The sequence below is a fragment of the Capra hircus genome, chromosome 8 (assembly GCF_001704415.2).
Source record: "Capra hircus breed San Clemente chromosome 8, ASM170441v1, whole genome shotgun sequence".
Lineage (NCBI taxonomy): Eukaryota > Metazoa > Chordata > Mammalia > Artiodactyla > Bovidae > Capra > Capra hircus.
This window is the reverse complement of record NC_030815.1, coordinates 100,156,990-100,184,049: the sequence shown is the minus strand read 5'-3', so window position 1 is coordinate 100,184,049 and position 27,060 is coordinate 100,156,990. Positions and strand designations below refer to the sequence as shown.

The window sequence follows — 27,060 nt, the reverse complement described above, 5'->3', positions numbered from 1 at the left end:
ATGAAAGTTGTTTACATTTACCAAACACATATTTGCATGTCTAATGAGATGATCATTGGGCTTTTTTCTTTCCTTGAATTTGTTCATGTCATGATTTCTATTACCAGATTTTTAAAATGTTAAATCACCTTTGCATTCTGGAATAAATTCTGTTTAGTCACATCTCTCTCTTTCCCTATATAGATCTAGATATATAATATAGATAATTTTATTTAGGAACTTTTTAATTTTTTTTCTCGAATAATACTGGCTGACAATTTATTTCATTCTTAATCTTTCTCTTGTGCTCATAACATGGGTGTGCTGGCATCATACAAAGATAACCAAATAAACTGAGAATGTAATATCAGATAATTTTAGGTCGGTTCCAAAACAAATGGAAGTAATGCTAAACCACAGGGAGCTGGAGGCATTGGAGTGAGCGCTTACCAAGGGAAGAGGATTACTTGTAGACGTCAAGTATGCATGTTCAAATATTAAAAATAAGCATTAAATAATAGAAATGGAAATGTAAGTGGAACCAATTGAAGTAGAAAAGGGAGAATGCAAAAACTCCATGAGTTCAGTTTTGTCTTTAGTCTGATATTCTTGAATCCGATCCTACTGTGTCCTGTTCTGCTGATTGTCATGCACGGTACCCTTCTTGTGTGTTTTTATTATTTGGGATGATTAATGCATCAGTGGGGCTGACCAGAGAGAATCCTGTGTGGCTGTATTGATGTCTGGCCCTCTGGAGAGGTCTGATGCTTGCTAGTGCCAGGCACGTGGATGTGGGGGTTGGAGGGTGGGCGGAGATGTCACAAGCTTAAGGGCTGTGGCTTTTGTTCATTTCTCCTTCTGTGGGTTCTCAGACTTGCAGATCTAACTTCAGATCCCATCTGTGTGTGATTTATAGGCTTGGGGTCTTCATTTCTGAAGGGAGTCTTTTAATTTATTTATTTCCCAACCAGGAGTCTAAATGAGACAAACTTACTTGTTTTCCCCAGTGCACCTGTGTAGATTATGTTTTCTGGTTTACTCTCTTACTGATAGGGAGATCTTCCAAGACTCCTAGCTTAGCTCTTGGTCTCAGTTCTAAGTCGCTGTCTCAGTTAAGGCCAAGGGCTCGTCTTCCTTTTCCCAGTAGTATTTAATGCCGTGTCTCCATAATGTTGACAGTCTGCTACCAGGGCATCCTGTCACCTCCGGCTGCTGTTCCCTTGGAGCTCAGCAGCGCGTCTAAAACACTACTTATATTTTTCTCTAGCATGTGGTAGTGTTTGTTTGGTTTTTTGTCTGTTTGTTTTTTTCCATTTCTTCCTTCTGGGCCTGACTCAAAATTCTCTCTGAAAATTCAGCTAATATGATGTCACTCATGCAGCCTGTTACAGGGAATAACAGATATACAGTGTTTTCATTGATTTACTGTTTGTTTTCCATAGTTTTCTTTTTTACATGTCTGTACATCATATTCGCATACATTGTTACTTATACATTGTATAAGAAGTAGAATTTTATGTACTTTTTCAGATAAACTTTTAAAAAAATCTAGTAATTGCATGTTCTTCAACTACTTGGAATATGACTTTCTAACTTAAAAAACATTTTTGGTTTGTATCAGCATTATTTTGTGGCCTGTTTTCTGATTCTAGTTGTGGATCATTCCTTTTTTTCTTTTTATTGTTTCTCATTTGAGGCTCTAAAAAAGTGTGAGAAATATTTTTATTGTAATTAGAGACTTAATGACATTTATTAAATTCTGTGCTATCTCTTTTCAGTCTTTTTTTGTGGGTGGAAGGGAATGAGGGAGGAAATGTGTGGAAAGTCTGAGTATTTTAGCTTTAAGAACTAGAATAGAATTCCCTGGTAGCTCAGCTGGTAAAGAATCTGCCTGAAATGCAGGAGACCCTGGTTTGATTCCTGGGTCAGGATGATGCCTGGAGTAGGGATAGGCTACCCATTCCAGTGTTCGTGGCTTCCCTGGTGGCTCAGACAGCAAGGAATCCACCTGCAATGTGGAAAACCTGGGTTTGATCCCTGGGTTGGGAAGATCCCCTGGAGAAGGAAATGGCTGCCCCCTCCAGTATTCTTGCCTGGAGAATCCCGTGAACAGAGGAGCCTGGTGGGCTATAGTCCATGCAGTCACAAAGAGTGGGACACGACTGAGCAACTAACACTTTCACTGCTGCTGCTGCTGCTGCTGCTAAGTCGCTTCATTCGTGTCCGGCTCTGTGCGACCCCATAGACGGCAGCCTATCAGGCAAGAACACTGGAGTGGGTTGCCATTTCCTTCTCCAGTGCAAGAAAGTGAAAAGTGAAAGTGAAGTCACTCAATCGCATCCGACTCTAAGCGACCCCATGGACTGCAGCCTACCAGGCTCCTCTGTCTATGGGATTTTCCAGGCAAGAGTACTGGAGTGGGGTGCCATTGCCTTCTCTGAACACTTTCACTAGAGATGTCTTATTTTACAAATGAGAAATCGACACTTAGAGATGTTGTGAGACTTAACTGGAGACCAGATTAGCTGGTGAGCATCAGAATCAGGAAGAAGTCCTCACCTACTCCATTGTTTTACTTTAACAGAAGTGGGAAACCAAACTGGCTTGATCTAGGTCTTATTACTGGTCCTTTATTCTGCATAGATTAAAATCTCTTTTTAGTCTGTCAGAGTGCATATTTACATTCTTATCTAAATACTTACTAAATCATATAGACTTAATTACTGGTCTGCGAGCTACTAAATCATATAGACTTAATTACTGGTCTGCGAGCTGCTAAGTCAGCGAGCTAAGCATTCCCTTCACTTGGCTAATGAAGATGTAGCTGTTTTTCAAGAGATTAAAGACCACACTGGATGGAACGGGAGTGGCCCCACAGCAGGCACCCAGGTGTATCGTTTTGGTCCCCCTGGAAGGCATAGCCCATTGCAGTGCCTTCCCTGTACCTGGCATCCAGTAATGTCTGTGAATGTGCCAATGAACAAAGGAAGTGTGTAACGAAGATGAACACCCTCTGTGCCTCTTCAGAGTTCAGGCTTGGCAGATTTGTTATGACTTCTTTTGAGATCACATGATAAGGTGAGGTAAATTTCTGAGATTTGGAACATCTGTTCTGTAGAGCAGCCAGTGAGGCCTCCTCCCCCAACCCAATCATCCTGTGATGTAATCGGTAGATGTGAAAAGGGCATGACTGTGGACTTCTCTTTTTAGCGTTGAGGACAGTTTATTTTTGGAATCACTCTGTTTTATTTATGTCTTTGTTTCTTGGGCAGGGTGGAATTCTGTAACTCACTGCAGAGACATTTCTAATTATAGTGATTGAGATTTTGGAATAATGGACTTTAAAAAGTATTTGAGTTTTGTTTGATTATATTCTTGTTTTCCCCTAAATTCTTGCAACACATATTAGTTTTCTAAAGAAGAAAGGGAAATCATTTATAGTTTTATTTATATAAATTTCATGCATATTTAAATTTCACAAAATTGTAATTCTTTACGTAGTTCGTTTCTCCCCTATGTTTCTGTTTTCTCCAGTAATATGAAAAGTAGTTATCTTATTTTTAGTATGTTAACTACTTAATTTGGTGGTTTTTGAACCATGTTTAAACTTATTTTTGAAAATTATTGTTACAACTTAAATAGTATGTTTTGATTTGTGCTTAAGTAATAGATATTTACATACTTCTCTTCCCCCATTTTTAAGCCTTATTAATGCAGTGATTTTGGGGGCAGTGCTGTCATTTTTCTTATGAAAACATTCATTATGAATCACAGTCATTCTTATGTGCCCACAATAAATATATGTGTATATTTATTGATATTTTAGTGTTACATGTTTTCTCTTTTATTATCAATACAGTGATTTTAATTCCAGATTATTACTGTTTTTACAATAAATATACATTCAAGTTATTTTTGATATTTGTTTTATAACCATATGAAGAGCAGTTACTTAGAGTCAGTTGTGTTTTGTATATTTTTAATGCTTGCTGCTAGTCTTTTTATTCTATTGTGGTTTTTATTTTTACTTTTTTCATGGCTTACTTGGCATTCATATTTTCTTTAGGAAGGAAATGTATATGTTGATCGTTCTGAGCTCCCACATCTCAGGACTGTTCTTTATTATCCCCTTATGAGAATTTAAGTATAGGTGGTTGTAGAATTTATGGATCTCAAACACTGTCTCCATATAATGGAGATTTTTTTTTTTCCCCCAAATTGAAGTACAGTTGAAATAATGGAGATTTTGATTGGTTGTATTCTGTCCTTTGGAATTCTACAGCAGAAGTTTGGAAATACTGTATTTTCTCTCTTTCTCTCAGTATTTGTTTGCTTTTTGTTTACTTTTTATATTTTTAGAATTTAGAATTTTAACCCTGATATTCCAAAATCTACCCTAGCTATATGTGAATTTTAGTTAATTTTAATTAATTCCTTTGTAGTTTATGTGAAGTTGGATCAGTAACTTGAGGTCTTTCTTTTTAAGCAGTAACTTTTCATATACTTCAAGCTGTGTTACTTAAGCTTTGTCCTAGTCTTAGTTGGAAGAGTAGTTACGTTAGGACTTTTTTTTTTTTCTGTATGTGCCTTCTTTTCTTTTATCTTATCTCAGACCTTCTCTGAGCACTGAGTAACTTTCCTAAGTATGTTTTCTGCTTGTCATTTCAGTTTTCTGAAATATTTATACTTCATTTCAGTGCCTGAATTACTGCTTTTAATTCAGAAATGGCTTTTCATCTCTTTGGTGGCCATACTGATGGAGTTCTGATGATGTCCACTGTGTACTTAATCCTGGAACCAGTGAATATGGTACTTTACATGGCAAAAGGGACTTTTCATATGTGATGAAGTTCCATATTTTGTGTTGGGGAGATTATCCTAGGTTATCTGGGTGGACAAGGATCTTTAAAAGTGGAAGATGGAGAAAGAAGTGTCAGTGTTAGAATGTCAGTGTGAGAAGGGCTTGACTTGACTGGTCATTATTGGCTTTGAAGCTGGAATGGGTCCAGGAGACAAGGAATGTGGGCCGTCTCTCCAAATTGGAAAAGACATGAAAAATTCTCTAGAGCCTCTGGAAAGGAACACAGTCCTGCCAACACCTTGATTTAGCCCAGTGAGACCCACTTTGGACTTCTGACCTCCAGGACTATAAGATAATAAATTTGTCTCTTGAAGCTACTAAATTTGTGGCAATTTGTTATGTTAGCAACAGGAGGCTAATATAATCTCTATGGAGTTTTTTCTGGAATATTTTTTTCTGTCTTTACAATGACTTTCTCTATTTTCAGTGCTTGTATCCTAACAAAGCACTTTGAGAATACAAATTAGAAATATAAATCCTGGCATTGAATCCCTTCTTCCTCTGCCACCCCTCCCCCCCCCTTTTTTATGTATCTGCTTTAAGGGGAGGCATTCTGTGTTATTCTTCAGGATGACCATCTCCTCTGAGTTGCTTTCTCCCCATTGTGTTTGCTAATTTTTTTCCTGTTTGCTTTATCCTTGTAACCATGACTACCTTAATGGCTTATAGTCCACCCAGTCATAGTTGAATTGGATACTCCCAGAGCTTGATGTGCATTTCTGCCTAAATCCATCAGGTCCTGAAAAAGTAAAGAAGTACTTTCACACTACCTTTCTGAATACCATTGAAGATGCTACCAAAGTCTCCTTTGCTTATTCTCTAGATCTGCTGATTTTCGTAGATGATAGGAGAAAAGATTTAATGCTTCTTTCAGTTCAGTTCTGTTGTACTAAATCTAGCTAAAATTCCAATTTTTTTCCTCTGGCATTATCTTGCTAAGCTGCTTCAGTCATATCCAGTTCTTTGCGACCCTATGGATTATAGCCCTTCAGGCTCTTCTGTTCATGAGATTCTCCAGGCAAGAGTACTGGTCTCCTTCTCCACAGGAGTTATCGACCTTTTTTATTTTTAATTCCTGGTATATTTTCTGTTGCTTTAATATTTAGCTGGTGATTTTATTAAATATTGAATTCTTACCCAGAATGTTCTTGGTATAGAATTTTGAATCTGAAATAGACCTTATGTATAATTTAGTCCAATTTTCTGATCTAACAGATGATAAAACCAAGGTTCAAAAAAATCATGTAACGTGTCATTAAATATGGTATGCTTTTTATGGTATCACTACTCAATTTTTAAGAGAGAAGAGACGTAATAAAACCAGGCCACATGCCATTGCTAAGTAAACACTAGATGCCTTTAGAAGAAATTTGTCAGTTTTATTTATCTTAGTGCACTGTGGCTTAAAAAGACAATTAATACTTTATATTGTAATTATTAGTGATACAGTTTTTCTGTGTGGGAAAAGCAATGAATCTGTATATATCACTGCTTGACGTTGTTGGCAGTTGGCATTCAGAAATCGGAATGCTGTGAAATACAACATTTATATTTACGTTTTAAAAAATATCCTTTGTAGAAAGGAAACTCTTGAAATGTAAACATTTTTGGAATTGGCTTTAATTTAAAGCAATCAATATATATTTAGCATCTAGTCTGATAGTTGGATGCTATACAACAATTAACAAGAAAGCTAGACCGTCTGCCCTCGTGATATTTAGTCCAGTGTGGGGACATGTCAATAGATAATTAAGCAATTATTGTACATTGTGTGTTATAGGTGTAATTCAGGGAACTGTCGAGGAAGCACCTTGCCAAGACATGGGAAGGTCTTGAGAGAGCAACTAGAAAGAATAGTATTCAACTGGTACATGAATAATGAGTATAAGATAGAACTGGGGGAAAGATTGTTCTAGGCCAGTGGTACTCAAAGTGTGGTCCTTCAACGCAGGTATCACCTGGGCCCCTTCTCAGCGCTGCTAACTCAGAAATTCTTGAGATGTGGCCATCAAGTTGTGTTTTACAAATGCTCTGGATGCTGATGCATAAAACTTAATTCTCAGTGAGGCTGAGAACCAGAGGTGAAAGAGATTACAGTACATTAAACAGGTGGAGCAGAGAGCTTGAAGTCGTTAATAACTTGAGTTGAGGCAGGAGAGGCAAGAGAGATCTGATAAAGTGGTTGAAGAGTTTAGATCTTTAACTTATGTGCCCTTCTGAGCCACTGAAACACTTTCAGTAGAGGAACGGTGTGAGCAATTTTGTCTTTTAGAAAGATCACTAGAGAAGAGATTAGTGCTAGGGAGAAAAAATACCTGGGAAACCGGCACAGTAGTATTGCTGGTGGCCGTGAGGGGGAATAGGAAACAGGTTGAACAGACGCTGCTGCTGCTGCTGCCAAGTTGCTTCAGTCGTGTCCGACTCTGTGCGACCCCATAGACGGCAGCCCAGCAGGCTCCTCTGCCCCTGGGAATCTCCAGGCAAGAGAACAGATACTGAGGAAGGAGAATTTATAGGATATGGTTACTGACTGAATGATGAGGATGAGAGAAAAAGGAATTTCCCAGGTTTAGCACTCAGGCCACTAGAAAGATAGTGGTTCGCTAGCATAGGGTCACACAGAGTCAGACACGACTGAAGCGACTTAGTGTGCATGCATGCATTGAAGAAGGAAATGGCAACCCACTCCAGTGTCCTTGCCTGGAGAATCCCAGGGATGGAGGAGCCTGGTGGGCTGCTGTCTGTGGGGTGGCACAGAGTCGGACACAACTGAAGTGACTTAGCAGCAGCATCAGCAGCAGCAGCCTTGGCAATAAAGACCACAGGAGGAACAAGCTGGGGAAGATTTTAAGTTTGAGCTTGGTTTTGAACACAGAGACTATGCGATAGTCAGAGATAACGGTGGGTAATTTGATATTTGCTTAAAGCACAGGAAAGGAATGGGGGTTAAATGTATAGGTATGGGAATATTTGGGCTCCCCAGGGGGATGCGTGGTAAAGAATCAGCCTGCCAATCCAGGAGATGCAGGAAGTGTGGGTTTGATCCCTGGGTCGGGAGATCCCCTGGAGAAGGAAATGGTAACCCATTCCAGTATTCTTGCCTGAAAACGTCATGGATAGAGGAGCCTGGCAGGCTACAGTCCTTGGTGTCACAAAGAGTTGGACATGACTGAATGACTGGGCATGGGAATATTTGAGGTATATAAGATAACTGAAATCTCAGAGGACATTTTTGAAAAATCAGTACAAGTGTGTTAAATGAGAATATAGGGTAGAAATAGTAACATTGCACAAAGGATGGGGAATCTTGGAAATGACTGTGGAGGACCAGCCCAAGAAAGAGATCAGCACCCAGGAGAATATGATGTTACGAGAGTCAAAGAAAGAGGATTTTCTTTAAAAAGAGGCTTCCAGGCATGTGTCTAATGCTATGGTGAGGACTGAAAAGTTTCCACTGGACCAGCCACCAGATTGGTGTGACTTTGGAAAGTTATGTGAAACTCAAGGATTAGCTAGAGTGGTTTTCATGGAGGGGGAGGAGGAGAAGCCATATGACAGGTAATTGAGAAACCAGTGTGTGTCCAGTGAGACATAAAAGAGAGCAATTGGCCATGAAGGGGAAAGAATCATCAAACCTGGAAGTGAACATGAAGTTATTGTAAGGCTTTCCTTCTGTCTTTGGTAGAGATTAAACCAGCTTGATTATAGATAGGAAAGATTCATGGGAGAGAAGAATGAGTGAGGAGGGCGATTGAAGATCTGAGGAAGAGAAAGGCAGCAGTTTATAGAACAAGGTTCTGGAAATAGTAGGGATGGATGGGACTCAGAACACTTGGAGACAAAGGGTATGCCTTTTCCATTGTAACAGAAGGAGAAGGAAGGAGAGATTCTTGAGTAGTAATTTTAAAGGTAAGAGTTCCAATCAGTTTCCCCTTTTGGCAACTGCTGATGAGAGATGGAAGGTGGGACTCAAGGGAGAATAATAGATAAGTTTAAAATAGTTACTGTGAAGAAGACACAGAATAATAATTAGGGAGAAAATCAGATTTCTTATGGCATTAAAGTCTCAGTTGAGGCTGATTCTTTACCACTTGAGCCACAAGGGAAGCCCAAGAATACTGGAGTGGGTAGCCTATCCATTCTGCAGCAGATTTTCCCAACCCAGGAACTGAACCGGGGTCTCTTGCGTTGCAGGCGGATTCTTTACCATCTGAGCTATCTGGGAAGCCTGCCAGATATTTTAGATTTCCTCTAACATTTCTCAGAAGCTTTGGCATAAGTATGGAGTAGTGTTAGTTGCTCAGTCATATCTGACTCTTTGCAACCCCATGAACTGTAGTCCACCAGGCTCCTCTGTCCATGGGATTCTCCAGGCAAGAATACTGGAGTGGGTTGCCATCTCCTTCTCTAGGGGATCTTCCCGACCCAGGAATCGAACCCGCATCTCTTGTTTCCTGTGATGTCAGGTGGGTTCTTTACCATTACAGGAACCAGTTGTATTCATCCAAGACTGGTGTTATTCTAAGAAATGGTTACAGAAGTACAGTGGAGCAAGTCGATTAAAAGATAAAGGTCTCTGCTTCTTAACTTGAAATTATAAAATTCAAGAAGGTCTGAAAATGGAAGATTTTTTTTTGTTAACTCAATGGCAAAATGTGCTCTGAATGAATCAATATGAGGCTACTTATAACCTTTATTTATCAAATTTAGTGTATATACTCATATTTTAGGGCTTCCAAGGTGGCCTAAGTGGTAAAGAATTCACCTGCCAATGCAGGAGACACGAGATGTGGTTCGATCCCTGGGTCGGGAAGATCCCCTGAAGTAAGAAATGGCAACCCACTCCAATATTCTTGCCTGGGAAATTCCATGGAGAGAGGAGCCTTGCAGGCTGCAGTCCAGGGGGTCTCAGAGTCGGACACGCCTGTGACTAAGCACAACATTCATGTTTTATTTTAGAAATTAACGTGTATCCTTGTGGAGTGCTGCCCCAAATTCTGATGCGGCTATTACATCAGATAAGGATTATGTCCTCTGTAACTGTGCTTAGAACCAGCAAATTCGGGGGAACTTCCCTGGCAGTCCAGTGACAGACTCTGCAGACCCACTGCAGGGGGTGCGGGTTCCATCTTTGGTTGGGGGACTAAGAGCCGACATCCTGGTGGCCAAAAGCAAAAACAAAACCAGAAAATGTTTAAATTCTGAAGGAAACCTGACCTCAGAGTCTTCAAGAAGAGAATGTGTTCCTGTGTTAGCACAAAAAGTGGTTGAAATGATATACTATGGAACCTGAGATGGATAAGGAGAAGGGGTAAGATAGGTAATCTCCTGCAAAAAAGTAGGATGCTTAAGGAAATAGATGGCTTCAAAAAACTGCTGTATTGGGGATCAAATGAGAAATTGAGAAGAATGGGAAGTGAGAAACTAGAATGTATAAATTGGAAAGAATGGGAAGAGTAATTAAAATGTAAAGAATATTGAATGTATCAATTGATTATTTCCAAACGGAAACAGTTTTGAACGATTACAAAGTTCAGGGTGTGACCAGGGGAGTGGGCAGCTGAGTTATAGGAATAGAAGGGCATGAGTGATGAGATCAAGAAACTGAGAAGCTAGAAAATTAGATGTTACCCAGAGTAATGGCTAGATTTGAAGTGAAATGAAGCATAAATTCTCAGATCTCCAATGAGGGGTTCTCTGTGGAAGGTACATGAAATACCAAGATGTGTAAGGCAAGGTCCCCACTCTTCCCCTGGAGTGTCATCTTTTTAAGAAACAAGGTGATCAGTAATTATACAGCATAGTAAGTGGTGATTATAGAAGCATGATCTATTGAGTATAAATGAGGAAAGAGACCCTAGATGTCTGGACAAGTCAGGAGACTAGGCATTCAAAAAGAATCACACACTGTTTTGGAGGTTTCTGTGATTGGTAAACATTTATGCACAATCCACAGATATTCAGTAGAATATTTGATCAAAACTAGCAGTTAAAACTATATTTGCTTTAAAAAAAACTGTATTTGCTAGATTATTTATCAAATGCATTGCAAGATAAAAAGGTTGGTTGTGAGCTGTCTTCAAAAATTATTCTCCAATTTTAGGAGTCACAGGTGAACTTAAGTCTTTAAGAAAGTTGATTTGGTGTGTAATTTTGTAGTTTCTCCATGTCATTTCTTACTCTCTAATTTTATTTTAATAGTTTTATTGACTGCCTATATCATTCTGTTATAAACCTCCTCAATCCAATTTTGGATTCAGTTAAGAGTTGAAGTAGTTAATAAGCAAATATATTCCAATTGAGGATGTTAAAAATAAGAAAACGCATAATAAAACATTAGGACATCAGTCCTGGGTGTTCACTGGAAGGACTGATATTGAAGCTGAAACTCTAATACTTTGGCCACCTGATGCTAAACCTGACTCATTTGAAAAGACCCTGATGCTGGGAGGGATTGAAGGCAGGAGGAGAAGGGGATGACGGAGGATGAGATAGTTGGATGGCATCAACGACACAATGGACATGGGTTTGAGTGAACTCCGGGAGTTGGTGATGGACAGGGAGGCCTGGCGTGCTGCGGTTCATGGGGTCGCAAAGAGTCAGACACGACTGAGCAGCTGAACTGAACTGAATCACTCATTATCATTTTAAAAGATATGCTTTAGAAAAGTGTCCCAATAGCAACTGCTCTTTGAAGGTTACACTAGGTAATATAATTCTTATGTCCTCCGAAAAGAAAAAAGTTCTCAAACATAGATGCGTTGACGAATGCCATTCTGGGGTAAGTAGTTGTGGGGACAGCCAGTGCCGACCACGGGAATGTTGAACAGCAAACGCTGGCTTTGGGCAAAGAAGCTTTGATGCATAGTGACCTCTTTGAAATGTTGGCACTGATAGTTCCTGTGGGGACTTAACGTTACAAGATGCCTGACACAGATTGAACATGCTATGTGAGAACAGAAATGCAGACTAATAGGGCAATAATACCCTATCTATAAACCAACTGTGTTTACAGATCCCCTAAATAACAGGTCAAAATAGATTGCACTGTGATAAATATTCCAGTTGCAACACTCTTGCAAAATTCTCATCTGTCTCATGTATTTTAAGCACGATTTCTGGGTCGTGTGGCTTTTCTAGTAGACTTCAATGATGTGCAACCACCAAGCACAGACCTTGTCATTTATTTAACTCCAACTCTCTTTAATCTTGAGGACAGTAAGACTGTAAGAAATCTTGGGGTTTCAACATAATCATAGAACATTACAAAGAGTCAGATTTTCAAATTCTTTGCTTATGGCTTTTTGGGGGCCACATTTACCGTAGAAGCTTGCTTTATCTATACATCTTTAAATTTGGGTCTGTGGTTTTTCGCTTTTTCTCATCTTTCTTCCTTTCTCTTTTAGTTCACAGCCATGAATGAACCGCAGTGCTTCTACAATGAGTCCATCGCCTTCTTTTATAACCGGAGTGGAAAGTATCTTGCCACAGAATGGAACACAGTCAGCAAGCTGGTGATGGGGCTTGGAATCACCGTCTGTATCTTCATCATGTTGGCCAACCTCCTGGTCATGGTGGCGATCTATGTCAACCGCCGCTTCCATTTTCCTATTTATTACTTAATGGCGAATCTGGCTGCTGCGGACTTCTTTGCTGGGTTGGCCTACTTTTACCTAATGTTCAACACAGGACCCAATACTCGGAGACTGACTGTCAGCACGTGGCTCCTGCGTCAGGGCCTCATTGACACCAGCCTGACGGCCTCTGTGGCCAACCTCCTGGCCATTGCAATTGAGAGGCACATCACGGTTTTCCGTATGCAGCTGCACACGCGGATGAGCAATCGGCGTGTGGTGGTGGTGATTGTGGTCATCTGGACCATGGCCATCGTTATGGGGGCTATCCCCAGTGTGGGCTGGAACTGCATTTGTGATATTGAAAATTGTTCCAACATGGCGCCCCTCTACAGCGACTCTTACTTGGTCTTCTGGGCCATTTTCAACCTGGTGACCTTTGTCGTCATGGTGGTTCTGTATGCTCATATCTTTGGCTATGTTCGCCAGAGGACTATGAGGATGTCTCGGCACAGTTCTGGACCCCGACGGAATCGGGATACCATGATGAGTCTTCTGAAGACCGTGGTCATTGTCCTTGGTGAGTTACCATAAACAAACCAGATCAGTTTATGGTAGGGATAAAACAACAGTGTGAACCTCCACGAGGTGTGAACATTCCATGCAGGAATTACAAGGGGACAAGGCATCTTTATAGCAAATGTTTATGATAAAGTCAGCATCCCAGTCTTCCTATAATTACAGAATTGGTCTCAGGGAAGTAATGTCTTAGTGATGTGATGCAAATGATGATGATGGGGGAGATCTTATTAACAAGTTTGGCTATCAAGCATTGACAAACACTTGCTTTTGAAAGGTTTTATTACAGCCCAAATTATGGAACTTTTGTCCATAGTCTGTTTATTACAAATTCCCAGAAAGTACTTTTAGTCTCTTATGATATTCTTTCATATATAGTCATTTTTTATGAGTCTTTTCCTAATAAGACATCTTTCACATTCACTCATTGCTACTGCATGCATATAGGTAAGTACATCAAGATTTTTATATATTAATTGCCCAAAATTGTTTAGAATTAATGCCATCTGTGACAGTCATCTTTATGAAAACTTATTTTTTTTCCATTAATTGTCTGTTTTTAATTGTTGTCATTTAGTTGTTAAGTCATGTCTGACTCTTTGCAACCCCATGAACTACAGCACGCCAGGCTTCCCTGCCCTTCACCATCTCCCAGAGTCTGCTCAAACTCATGTCCATTGAGCCTGTTTTTAGTGGTGAAAGTTGATTCATCTTTCAAGGTGAAAAACAAGGTTTTATTCTTTTATGTGATGTATATTGGCATAATTTTTGTCTTCAAATAACTATTATTTTTCCTGGGTGAAAAATTCATGGTTAGTGATCCAGAGGAATATATTTATTCATTTATGTTTTCAGAAAAGAGTTTAAAAGAACACCTCATAACTTCTAGGCTGTGTGCTGACTCCTGGAAATGAGTCTATGGAGAAGAAACACACAGAATATTTCTTTTGGATCTTAGAGGGCCTATTTTAAAAGTTCATCCACTGAGCATTTTAAATAATTACCCTCTGGAATTACATTTTCTCCATAGACTGTATTCAAGTTGCTGTTTCATCACATTAAAAAAATATATTTTTTAAAAATAGTAAGCATTTCATCTTTCTCCATGAAAATTCAGCGGCAAGTTGCTCTATTGCTCTTTATTCCAGTTTGTAAAGCAGGGTTGAGTGGATGGAACCTGGGATCATGTGGATCCTCTGAAATGCTGGGAGCAACGTTAATTTTAGCTCTGGGAAAGAGAGCCCTAATTATGGCTCTCAGGATAAAGACCAGGTCTTGGAATTGTCGACACAACCAAAGGCCTGACACTATGACTAACTGGCACCCCCATCACCTCAGATGTGAAATTATCTTTTTCCATCAAACAAAGTTCAGTTGAAGTACAAAAATGGTTTCCATCTATGTTTAATTATCAACAAAAGACCTGTGCTTTCCTGTGCTACAGATATACATTCTCCGTGGTAGGGATGAAACGTGAAACACGGATGCTGTTTTTTTTATTATTATTATTAAATAACATGAGATATTTCACTTTTGTATTGACTCAGGTATTCGTTTACTGCTGATCTGAGTGTTGGTTGAAACTTTTCATATGCATGCACTTCTTCTTGTATTATCTCAAGTACTGCTCATAGTTCATAGAACGACCAACAGAAAATAACTATGGAACTTGGACTATGAACCTGCCAAGTTCTTGCTTTAATTTTGACCTTTGTATAATGCCTAGCATTTTCCAGTGTGTCATATGCTTAATGATTCATATAAAGTTAACTTTTGGGCCTGATTGGGTGATTTGGCAGGTTAAATGAGAACTACTTTGAGGGTTTATGGAGTAACAGTTTCAGGGCACCATGGTCCTAAGTGGCCCTTCTGCCCCACCACACCAACTCCTACTGTAAGAGTAACAGATATCACGCTACCCTCTAAGGTTAAACTGGTGAACTCTACAAAGATTGACTATATGTGGCTGCCTCTGAAATAACTGGCACTATTTCTATAGGTGTATGATGGAGGGAGTTTAACAACATGGAAAACGTCAACCAGGGTGATAGGTGAAGAAATTTGGTGAGACGAGATAGTGTATGGGATTATAGTAGAGGAAGGAGAAATTTGAAAAGTGGACTTTAGACTTTTGGAGAAAAGGGGCGAGAATGGGAGAATAGGTAATTTACAACCCTAAACATTCTGGGTTTTTTTAATCAATGTGGTGCCTGGATCCCATTCATACAGCATACTCCCTTGCTTGAATTTTATGTAGTCATGCTTGCCAAGAGATGAGTTGGTCTGTAGGAACAAAAATTCTAGTCTACTCGAAGCTCTTCTCATTGTAAATTAGGTTATTGACAATCAGGTATTTTTGTAGTGCACGTTTGGGTGTTTAATATGTCTTCTCTGCCAAATTGTCCACTTTGCAACTTTGGGCAGGGATTGTAATGATGTGTTGTCCACTTTCTCCACATTTCCTCTTGTAGGATCTGGCGCAAAGTAGGTGCTTGTCAAGTAACTGTTGAATAAATGAATGTGGTGACAAAACTAAATTTCCGAGCCTTCGAAACTGAGGACCAGAAGAAGCCAGAGTGAATTCACTAAGTTGATGCCATTTAGTTCAGTCGTGTGGCAGAAGCCAAGACTGGTTACATCCCTGTCACATTTTATGCCTTCCCATCAAATATTTACTACAGCTAGGAAAGTGACCGCAGTGGCTGCTCAATAAATAATTGCTCACCTTATTCATTTATTCTGGTGATGACTATGGTTGGATTTAACTGTGTCAAACCTTCAGTTTGTATTTCACCATGTCAGAGTGACCTCTGGGTTTTAGACTTATTTAGTTCAGTAAACCAATGTTTATTGGTTATTTATCCTTCAGTTAAAAGGATTTGTTGGTCGACAAGTCAAATTTCTAGGAGTCAACATAGAATAAAAGGGTCTTTGAGATTTATGATGGCAATACCAGTAGCAGTTTTGAAGCGCAAGGTTGTGTATAAGCTGCTCTTGAGTGAGTACTGGATCTTAATAGTTTTATTTGTAAAACACATATAGCATTTAAATCATGTGCCAAGCTATATTATCTTGTTTGTTAGCTTCATTATCCAGAGGTGAAAACTGAGGCACAGGGACGTTAGGTAATTTGCCCAAGGTCACACAGCTGGTTAAGTACAGGAACTAGGATATTTTCAGGCAGTCTGTTTCCAGAGCCCATGTGTTTTTCACCTCCATTCTATTCCTGCCTCTGTAATACCAGCAGCTACTGGAACATGCTAGATGGAGATACAAAGCTTGAGCAACACTGTGCTGGTGAATTGAAACATTGTAATCCCACTTGTTTCTGTTGATACTGCCTAGTTGCCTGTGCCGTTTCCTGGGTGGAAGAAAGCTTTCAGGGAGCATGCCTTTCCTCCTTTCTCTTCTGATGCTGCCGCTTAGGACTCATCTCATAGGCCCTTTTTCATTGTTTGGTGTTGGAGCATCAGTCACTGACTGCTTCTGATTAAGGGAGTGTTTAGCTCAAGGTGTAGTTAACTTGAAGGTTCATTGTCCTAGCATGAGGTCATGTTATCCTTTCCCCAGGCTTGAATTCTCCCCACTTGACATTTTACCAAGAATTCCTTTTGAGTCTGTTCCACAGTTGATTCAGAATGGCAGTCAGGTTCTTCCTTATTTGACCACAGTCTATCTTGAGTTATAAGTCCTTGCCTTTCTTGCTGTGTTCTTTGTGATGGGGACACTTCTGTTGGGGATAATTAGAGAAGAGGGAAACCAGGATTTGGAAAGAGAAAATAATGGTTATGGTGTGGAGGTTTTTGCATTGTAATCGTGGGAGAGAGTGGGGAACATAAAGCAAAATAAATCCAGGTGGAGCCTGTCTCTTTGGGGAAGAAGAGAGAGACGCTGTTTTCCTAGTTGGATCCCTTCTGGCTTGAAATGATCACTGAAACTAAAAGACTGTGCCTTACACCAAAGAGAGCCCATTGTTTTCTTGTTACTGTGATGAAAGATAAGTCAGCAAATACCCTATAAGCAAATCGTTATGTACTTCTGTGTTCAATTTAATTCAACAAACATATTGTTGAGTTGTTAAATATGTACTAAGGGATAAAAAGATGAATAAGGGAAACACCATTTTTTAAAAATTGAGACAACATTGGTTTATAATATTATATGTTTCATGTGGTACAGCAGTATATTTATACAGCATGCTCACTACCAAAAATTTAGTTTCCATCTATCACCATACTATTGATCTCTCTCATCCATTTCACCCTCCTCCCCACTCCTTCCCCTCTGGTAACCATTACTTTAATTCCACAATAAGTGGAATCATGTATTTGTCTTTCTCTGGCTTACTCCACTTAAAATAATACCTTCAAGGTCCATCCATGTTATAAATGACAAAATATCATCTTTTTTATAGCTGAGTAGTATTCCATTGTGTCTGATACTACATCTTCTTTATCTAGCCATCTATTGATGGGCTCTTAGATTGTTTTCATATCTTGGCTATGTAAATAATGTTGTGTTGAACATAGCAGTACACATATCTTTTAAAATTAGCGTCTTTTTATTCTTTGGATAAACACCCCGGAGTCGGATAACTACATCATATGGTAGTTCTACTTTTAATTTTTTGAGGAATTTCCACACTGGTTTTCATAGTGACTGTACCAATTTCCATTCCCACCGACTGTGTAGGAGGGTTCCCTTTTCTCCGCATCTTCTCCAATACTTGTTATTTCTTTCTTTTTTGATAATAGTCGCTCTAACAGGCAAGAGGTAATATCTTATTGTGGTTTTGATTTGCGTTTCTCTAATAATTAGTGATCTGAATATCTTTTCATGTGTCTGTTGACTATCTGTCTTCTGGAAGAATGTCTGTTCAGCTCCTCTTCCCATTTTTAAATCAGACTTTGTTGTTGTTGAGTTGTGTGAGTATTTTTATATATTTTGGGTATTCACTCCTTATCAGATTTATCATTTGCAACTATCTTCTACCATTCAGTAAAATGTTTTCATCCCTGGTGACTCAGAGGGTTAAGTGGCTCCCTGTAATGTGGGAAACCCAGGTTCGATCCCTGGATCAGAACGATCCCCTGGAGAAGGAAATGGCAACCCACTCCAGTATTTTTGCCTGGAGAATCCCATGGATGGAGGAGCCTGGAAGCGTATAGTTCCCAGGGTTGCAGAGTTGGACATGACTGGCCAACTTCACTTTCTTTCTTTCTCTTTCTACCATTCAGTAGGTTGTCTTTTTGTATTGTTGATGGTTTCCTTTGCTGTGTAGAAGCTTTTTAGTTTAATGTAATCCTACTTGTTTATTTTTGCTTTTATAATCCATTCTTTACTGAGCTTACAGTGTATTAGAGGAGACTAAGAGAGAGTTGCAAAAGCAGTGGGACCCACATGCTAGTTGATGTCTGGGCAGAGTGGAGGGAAAGGAGGGCTCCCAGAGGAGGCAATGTTGAGTTCAATCTTGATGTATGTGGAGGAGTTTGTCTTCCTATAAGGTGGGGGTCGAGGAGAAGCTCAGCAAAAACTCACCTCTGGGGAACTGGAAATAGTTGGGTGTGATTACCATGTGGTGGGTATGCTGGATAGATTTTTGACTCAGAGTCAGCATAGCATACTAAGGCGTTTGAGTTTCAGCCTTTAGGTGATCAGAGGTGCTGCAGGAGTCCCTGAGATAAAGGATACCAGTTCCTTGTAGGGCTAACCATATAATGTAGCGTCCAAACTGCGACCCTTTTGGTAGTGAGAAGAGGCACTAATTGGGACACTGGGACAACAAGCATAAACCAAGACTAGTCTGGTCAACCCAGACTACGGTGGCCCTCTTTCCAGACCATGCTTTCTGTTTGTTTATATTCCTTTTAGGTTTTCTTTTGGCTTTTTAAATGTAGAGCTTGACATTGGACTTGTTCCACTGTGTAAGGATAGTAAAGAACAACTCCTTTTTTTTTTTTAATATAGCAAGGACTGTCCAGATTTAGAATTAAGACTGAGTGACTTCACTTTCACTTTTCACGTTCATGCAGTGGAGAAGGAAATGGCAACCCACTCCAGTGCTCTTGCTAGGAGAGTCCCAGGGACGGGGGAGCCTGGTGGGCTGCCGTCTATGGGGTCGCACAGAGTTGGACACGACTGAAGCGACTTAGCAGCAGCAGAGCTGAAAACAAAAATCACACTATGTCTTTCAAAAAATCACACTATCCAACTTCCTAATCTTACAAATAAAGAGACTGAAGCTCCCAAGTTAATTGAGAAATATAAGTCTGTGTTAGCTGGTGGCTCAAACCAAGAAGTGGGCTCACTCCCAGTTAGGTGCTGTTCTCCCTGCCGAGGCCTCCAGCTTGTTCAGTTCCACCCACACTTTCCACCATTTTCTTGCTTGTGAACATCAGCATGTAGTTATGTGGCTACCCAGGGTTAGGTGTAAACAGTGTGGCTATAAAGGTACCTGGAACCCACAGAAAGGGTCCTCTTGAATTTGGCTTTATTATAAACAACTGGTGATCTCTGAAATGAAGTGTTAACAGGAGTCATTGGAAACTGAATTACTGGCACATTATGTAGTTTTTATACATATTACCCTCCTGTTTGCTTTATTAAGGAGAACATTGTATTAGTTTCTCATTTATCTTGGTTTTTATTGTTTATATTTTCCTGTGTGTGTATGTGTTTCCCCACTTACACTCATGGAGGCAAGATGCCTCTGGAATCTAATCCTGACTCTTGTCATTAACTGTGGGTGATTCTGGGCAGGTCACTTTCTGCAGTCATTTCTCTGTACCTTCATCTGTAGGATGGAGTTGGCTGATTTGATTTCCAAGGTTATTTAGAGTTCTACTTAGAAATATATATTCAAATGATAAGGACATAACTACTGTGGATCAGCCATGTAGAATTTTCTATTGGAAAACACAGAACTAGAATTGATGTAAAAGCAAGGAATTATGACTTTTCTTCATATCAGCTTTAGAATAATTGGCTTTAGGTGTACTCTCCCCCGTTAAAGGGGATGGTATGCCTATCATTTCTCAAAGAAATGATTTTTTAAAACATGACTGCAGTAGAGAACTGTGCAGCCAGTAGGGAAGGTTTCCCAGTTAGTCCTGTCAGGGAAGGGACTGGACACAGGAGCCTCTTATTCCCTGGCCACAGGTGACGAGCTGCATATCCTGTTGCTCTGAAGAGGAACCAGAGCTACCCTGAGTCTCCCTAGGTCCCTGTGGCGTCCCTGTTAAGGCCCCTTTGAGGAAGGGCCTGGGAGGCCATTCATGAGAGCCTCCGTTGTTGGGTCAGCCACGGGCTGGTTGGCACCATGGGTGTGGTCAGGAGAGAGTCCCCGCGGAAGCCCCACAGCGCTGCCCAGACCCCAAATCCTGGGCCTGGTCAAACAAGAAAACAACTTTCAAATACCAGCTCTTTGTACCCTTTTGTTGCCCAAATCCATTCAAATATTTTTACTCATAAGAAACTTTTAAAACAGAAACAGAAAACAAAAATACCACATGAACCTAACAGAGTTCCTTCTGAGGTGTGGACACAGCAGGCGGAACATGGAGCTCCTTCTTATTTTAGGTTTGATGAGAGTGACTCAGACCTCATCTGGCCGAGACGCCTGTCGGTCCAGAATGGAGGCTACCCAGTTGTTTGTCCTTATCCTTAAAGGTCATACAAGATGCCAAGGTTTCCTGAAGGAATTGTGGTAGCCCCTGGGAATCACTGTTGCTTAGGGCTTGAGAGCTTTGTTTTGGAATGAAATAGGCCAGAGTTTAGAATTTGAATCCCCACTCCTCACTTTTGGTTTCATGGCCTTGAGAAAATGACTGAGCTCTGAGCCTCAGTTTCAGAATTGACAGAGGGGTGGTAGGACCTTTCTATAGTTAAGCGACCGTGAGCACTAGAATGAGGTGATTTCTGTGACGCACACTTGGCACAGGGTCTGGCTAATGTATGACACTGTACTGTCATTACCATGAGGTCTTGTCTGCATGTGTATTTTCTGCCCCTGTCCCCGCCCTGCCATCTCCCTCTTCTCTCTGATGTACCCCTCTCATCCACACACCAGCATGCATACAATAGTGGATTTGGTGGCTGTGATGGTGCTTCATTTCTATGACATGGTATAAGGATATTGTTATGGTTTAGCAGCTGTTAGCTCTAGTAACAGACTGTAAATTTTATTCTAAGTGGCCTTTGCTTTTCCAAAGATATATCTGTCCTTCAGAGTTGCCTGCATCTTACTTGTTGAGCCTCAGGCCCTATGTATGAAAAGTCCTGCTAGCCCCAGAAGAAATGACAGTTTTGCCCTAGTAACCCTCTGGATATCTCCAGATTAAATAGTTAAATAGTGTTGACTGTTAAAATGAGTTTTTAAATAGAACAGGCCATTTTGTCAACGTCTCTGAAGAAGGGTCATCAGCTCCTTCTGGTGGACCTGTCATGCTTAGGGCACAGCTGGCCACCATCCATCATTTAGGGCCCTGTTCTGTTTTCTTCTGATCCACAGTGAAAGACCGTGTCTGACATAAATGAAAGAAATGGCAAGTGGATAGGGTCATGAGTCCTTATTGTTGTTCCCCAACTTAACATGTGACCACTTCCAATGGGTGGGTCCCATGACCGTCCACCTAGAAAAGGAAAAGATATTTATCTCCCCTTTTAATCTCTCACTGCTACTTCATCTGTTTCTGGATTCTTATGGGAATTCAGTGATCACAAGGCTTTATCTTACTTCCCATCTCTGGAACAGGGCCTAGCACTTGGAAAAGTCTAAATATTTACTGAATGAATAAATGAACTATATCTTTTTTTCTGGGTGGAGTTTTATAGGTTCCCTAGTAACAATAGAAAGATACCTGTGTTGCTTGAAAGTGAAAGTATTAGTCGCTCAGTCGTGTCCTACTCTTTGTGACTCCATGGACACCTACTAGGATCCTCTGTCCATGGGATTCTCTAGGCAAGAATACGGAGTGGGTTGCCATTCACTTCTCCAAAGGATCTTCCCCTCCCAGGGATCGAACCTGGGTCTCCTGCACTGCCTTACCGTCTGAGCCACCAGGGAAGCCCATTGCTTGAAATTTAATGGAATTTAATACTGAGTCTCATTGAAAAGAATATTTGTTAAAAGATAGTTATAATTAGGCAGTTCCACATCCTGCCTGTCCACGACACTTCTTTAGGTTAAGTTCTAGTATGAGCTTGTAAATAATAGTTTATTTTGTTAATAAACATATATGAAATGTCTACTTGGGCCTTTGTTAAGTAGTACGGATGTAGAGATCAATGAAAATATGGATTCTGTTCTCAAGGGACCCTCATTATTTAGGAGCTCATAATAGATAATTTAAATAAAGACAATATAATTTGGTAAATAAAATATGAAAAGTGCTGTGGGAGTGCTGATGTCTCATTAGGCAAAATCAGGAAAGTTTATGATGAAGCGGTTAGAGGAGTAACACCTTTGGTGATGTTATTCATGTTCTCCACGTGAACCCAGCAAAGGAATTACTTCTATTAGGTATTCTTTGCACTCTGAATTGAATTAAGTGTTGTTACTTCCCTATATTGCAATTATTACGTTGCTTAGGTATGGAAATAACCTGTGTTCAGCTTTGGTAGGAGGGGAAGCTTGCTTGATTTTAAGACATTGTCCTTATAATTTTATTCCCTGCATCTTGCGCTATATAATTCATTTTTTGAGTTGACTGTAGTTAATCAGATTCACATTAAATTGATTATGAAGTAAATGAGTTTGAATGGTTACTAACCTGTAAGGAAAGGGCTATTTCTGTGTGTGCAAATTAACAATCTGTATAAAGTAAGAAGGGCTCTGTAGTGACGCATCTTTTTAGGACTTGAAAGGTCATTGCCCGGAGATGTGGACACCTACACTTATGATAAGTGTAGGGATGAAAATTGCCAAATTTAGCAAATACAAGTAATTGCACGGGCATACTTACACTGACAAAAGTATTCACTGTTTGTCTGAAATTCACTTGGCATTTTGTATTTTATCTGGCAATCCCAATACACACAGCATTCAATGGGAAATAAAGTGTTTTAGGTGGCAATCAACCCTCTATACACAGGTTTGTTGGGGTTTTTTTGCTTTGTACTACAGGTTTAACTGTACCCTGGAGGTCAGTTTAAGTACACAGGGATTTCACTTATTTAATATTTCTGATTTTTATTTTGAGTTGTCTGGAAATAAAGGGACATATCTGGTTTATAGAATCTTATACTTGTTTCTCTGAAATTATGTTTACGAAAAGGTAATGCATACCTCCAGTTCAAAACGAAACTCGTCTCTCCTTTTACATATACTTTGTCATGTTCTTTGAAAAAACACTTTAACAATGTGTTTTTCCATAGAAATAAACTTTTTTTTCTTGTGTCTGTACCTTTTTTTTTTTCTTTAAGCCCTAAGCTAGAGCCTTATGCTCCAAGAAGCTACTTTTTATTCATGTATTTTAGTGAAGATGATACTGTCTAGACTATGTGTGGTCATGGCTTTACTTAAACCCTGGCTGGTCTTCTCCGCCCATAGAGGAGTTATTATAATGATCCAAAGCAAATACAAAGTTCTAAGAGGGTGACAGAGCAATAACAGGGTCTTTTTGAAGAAGTGGGATTTAGTCTGGCATTGGGAGACTGGAAATTCATGGCTTCACCTATTTATCCTGCCCAAGTAGACTTTTTGTTGACACAAAGAGCGCTGCATTTTAAGTAGGGTTTTCCATGAGTTCATTCTAAATGGGTATTTCTCCACTTCAGAAAGCTTCTCTTCATGTGGCAGTCAGGGATTCGTTTGCTTGAGTTATTTTCCTTTCTCGGGGGAGGCGGGGAGAGAGAAGATAGTTGCTCAGGAGTCCAGCCTTATAGGACCTGCCCAGGAAACTGACGAGGTGGAAAGCTGACAAGCGTTTGCGTTTGCTGCAGCCAGGCCAGCTAGTGATTCACCCATGATTTGCTGAAGGGATTTGCTTTGCTAACCTTGCTGAGCACGTGATGCCCGGGAATGCTCCTTTGTATAATGGCCCCAGATCCAGAGGAGACGCCTAGCCATAAATCGAAGCGCTGGAATCTGAGTTTCTGAATGAAAACAGGGGAAGCCTGTATTTGGACATCCTGCAAAGGTCATATATAATGATCAAATAAACAAAAGCTGTAGAGATTATAGCACTAGCTTTATTTAATTTGGCAAATTCTTATGTCTTGGGGAAAATGAAGATGTTTTAATTAAAAAACACTATTTCTAAGCACCTTGCTAACTCTAATGTACTCTAATGTATCTACAAACACTAAATGCCATATACATCAAATTAGAATACTAAGTCTGACTGTAGTATAGATACTTACATTGCTGTGCTAAGATAGTAAGGTTGATATAATTTCATAATGAAATTTCTTAATATTTTAGTTTAATCTGAATTGGTTATACAGCTTTTAAGGCCAGAAATCTGTCACTAAAGCAGACATACATTTGAAAGACATGAGAAGCAGGGACAGAATAAAATTGAAAATAGAATATGAAAATACATTCATTTATATATCTTGATTTGTCTGTAATGTATCGAATAATAAATCATTTATAGCTGTTACATTACAATGTGATGTATGGTCAGTGTACTGTCCCTTTGCAACTGATGACTTACAAGATTAATAATGCTGTGTGTAGCTTTATTTCTAGGTAGCTTTACCCATCTTTGTGACTATGGATATTTAAATCAGAATTAGAGTGACATTCACTTTTGATTAAGAAAATATTTTCTAGAGCATATATTAGTCTGCTTTAATCTCTTCAACAATTTAATATAAAGCACAGTAAAACATTTCTGGTTGGTTACATTTTTCCAGATTTACTTTAACTGAAGTTTTCATGAGAAATGTTTTTGTATAGATTGTAGAATGAAAACTTACCCATTGGTTTTGGGGGCACAAACCAGATTATAATAAACTTCCTACCACTGTGAGTTTTCCTTCTTCCTCTCACATTTACTTTTCTTTGGCATTATTTTACAGCTAAGTTTTATTTTTAAAAAATTGATATTTTTCGGTTTGAAAATGTAATAGATTTTGTGTAGTTTGACTGTTCATTTTATTTTTAATTAATTTTTATACCAATTTAAATTTTTCAAAGGTCAATATTTATAGTTTTGACAGTTTCTAAAAAAAATGGAGATAATAATAATGGTTAACATTTGAGTGCTTACTAGTCATTGACTCATTAAGTCCAGCTCAGTTCAGTTCATTCGCTCAGTCGTATCCGACTCTTTGAGACCCCATGGACTACATCACACCAGGCCTCCCTGTCCATCACCAGCTCCCAGAGTTTACTCAAACTCATGTCCATTGAGTCAGTGATGCCATCGAACCATCTCATCCTCTGTCATCCCCTTCTCCACCTTCAATCTTTCCCAGCATTAGGGTCTTTTCAAATGAGTCAGTTCTTCACATCAGGTGGCCAAAGTATTGGAGTTTTAGCTTTATCATCAGTCCTTCCAATGAATATTCAGGACTGATTTCCTTTAGGATGGACTGATTGGATCTCCTTGCAGTCCAAGGGACTCTCAAGAGTCTTCTCCAACACCACAGTTCAAAAGCATCAGTTCTTCAGTGCTCAGCTTTCTTTATAGTCCAGCTCTCACATCCATACGTAACTACTGGAAGAGCCATAGCTTTGACTAGATGGCCCTTTGTTGGCAAAGTAATGTCTGCTTTTTGATATACTGTCTAGGTTGGTCTAACTTTTCTTCCAAGGAGCAAGCATCTTTTAATTTGGCTGCAATCATCATCTGCAGTGATTTTGGAGTCCCCCAAATTAAAACCCGTCACTGTTTCCACTCTTATTTGCCATGAAGTGATGGGCCCAGATGCCGTGATCTTAGTTTTCTGAATGTTGAGTTTTAAGCCAACTTTTTCACTCTTTCACTATCATCAAGAGGCTCTGCAGTTCTTCTTCACTTTCTGCCATAAGTGTGTTGTCATCTGCATATCTGAGGTTATTGATATTTCTCCCAGCAATCTTGATTCCAGCTTGTGTTTCCTCCAGCCCAGCGTTTCTCATGATGTACTCTGCATATAAGTTAAATAGGCAGGGTGACAATATACAGCCTTGACGTACTCCTTTTCCTATTTGGAACCAGTCTGTTGTTCCATGCCCAGTTCTAACTGTTGCTTCCTGACCTGCATACAGGTTTCTCAAGAGGCAGGTCAGGTGGTCTACTTTGCCTCAAATCTATATTATGTAAAAATTTAAGGAAGCATCTTAAACTCTGAATTTCTGTTCCCTCTTACCCCAGATACCGATAGCATATTGTTTGATAATCTTATATTATAGTGCCTATGGAAGTGTCACAGAAATGTTAGTTATGAATGTTTTTGCAGCTGCTGCTTCTAGAGCACTGATGAAGGAAGATAAAAGCTTGGACTGCTAAGCATGAAATGTGATGAAGTGTGGTTGGAAAGGCATTAACTATATTCTTACTCTAGATTTGCCACTCACTGATGGGTGTGACTTTGGGCAAGCCACGTAACCTTTATGACAATTTCTTCACCTGTTCCATGAAGGGCTCTGCTGCATCTGTGCTTCTCCAGGTGTGGTCCAAGGACCTCCTGCATCTGAATCACCTGGGTTGCTTGTGTAATAAGCTGGTTCTTGGACCTGAAACATAATCTTTGTGTTGGTTTCCAGGCATCCATGGTTCAGTCATGAGTGAGTGAAATGAAAGTCCCTCAGTCATGTCTGACTCTTTGTGACCCCATGTACTGTACCCTGCAAGGCTGCTCTGTGCATGGAATTCTCCAGGCAAGAATACTGGAGTAGATTGCCGTTTCCTTCTTCAGGGCATCTTCCCAGCTCAGGGATCAAACCTGGGGCTCCCACATTGCAGGCAGATTCTTTACCATCTGAGCCACCAGGGAATCCCCTGGCATTGAATCTGTCTATTCTCATTTCTAAGCCCAGTTTTTCACATTTCCTACCAAAATGAACACATGCTTAGTATCATTTAAATAGTGAGGACCTGTGATCACCCTCACACACAAGTGTCTATACACCTGCTT

General features: G+C 39.8%; 1 protein-coding gene across 4 annotated transcripts in view; it reads left to right on the top strand.

Annotated features, from left to right (window-relative positions):
* The window catches only part of LPAR1 (lysophosphatidic acid receptor 1), a 165,100-nt gene that overhangs the window by 88,729 nt on the left and 49,311 nt on the right, over positions 1-27,060 (top strand). For all 4 annotated transcript variants that reach the window (XM_018052587.1, XM_018052585.1, XM_018052588.1 and 1 more), the window contains exon 3: positions 12,247-12,994. In XM_018052587.1, coding sequence (XP_017908076.1) covers positions 12,247-12,994 — 748 coding nt within the window. The remainder of the gene's footprint in view (positions 1-12,246; positions 12,995-27,060) is intronic.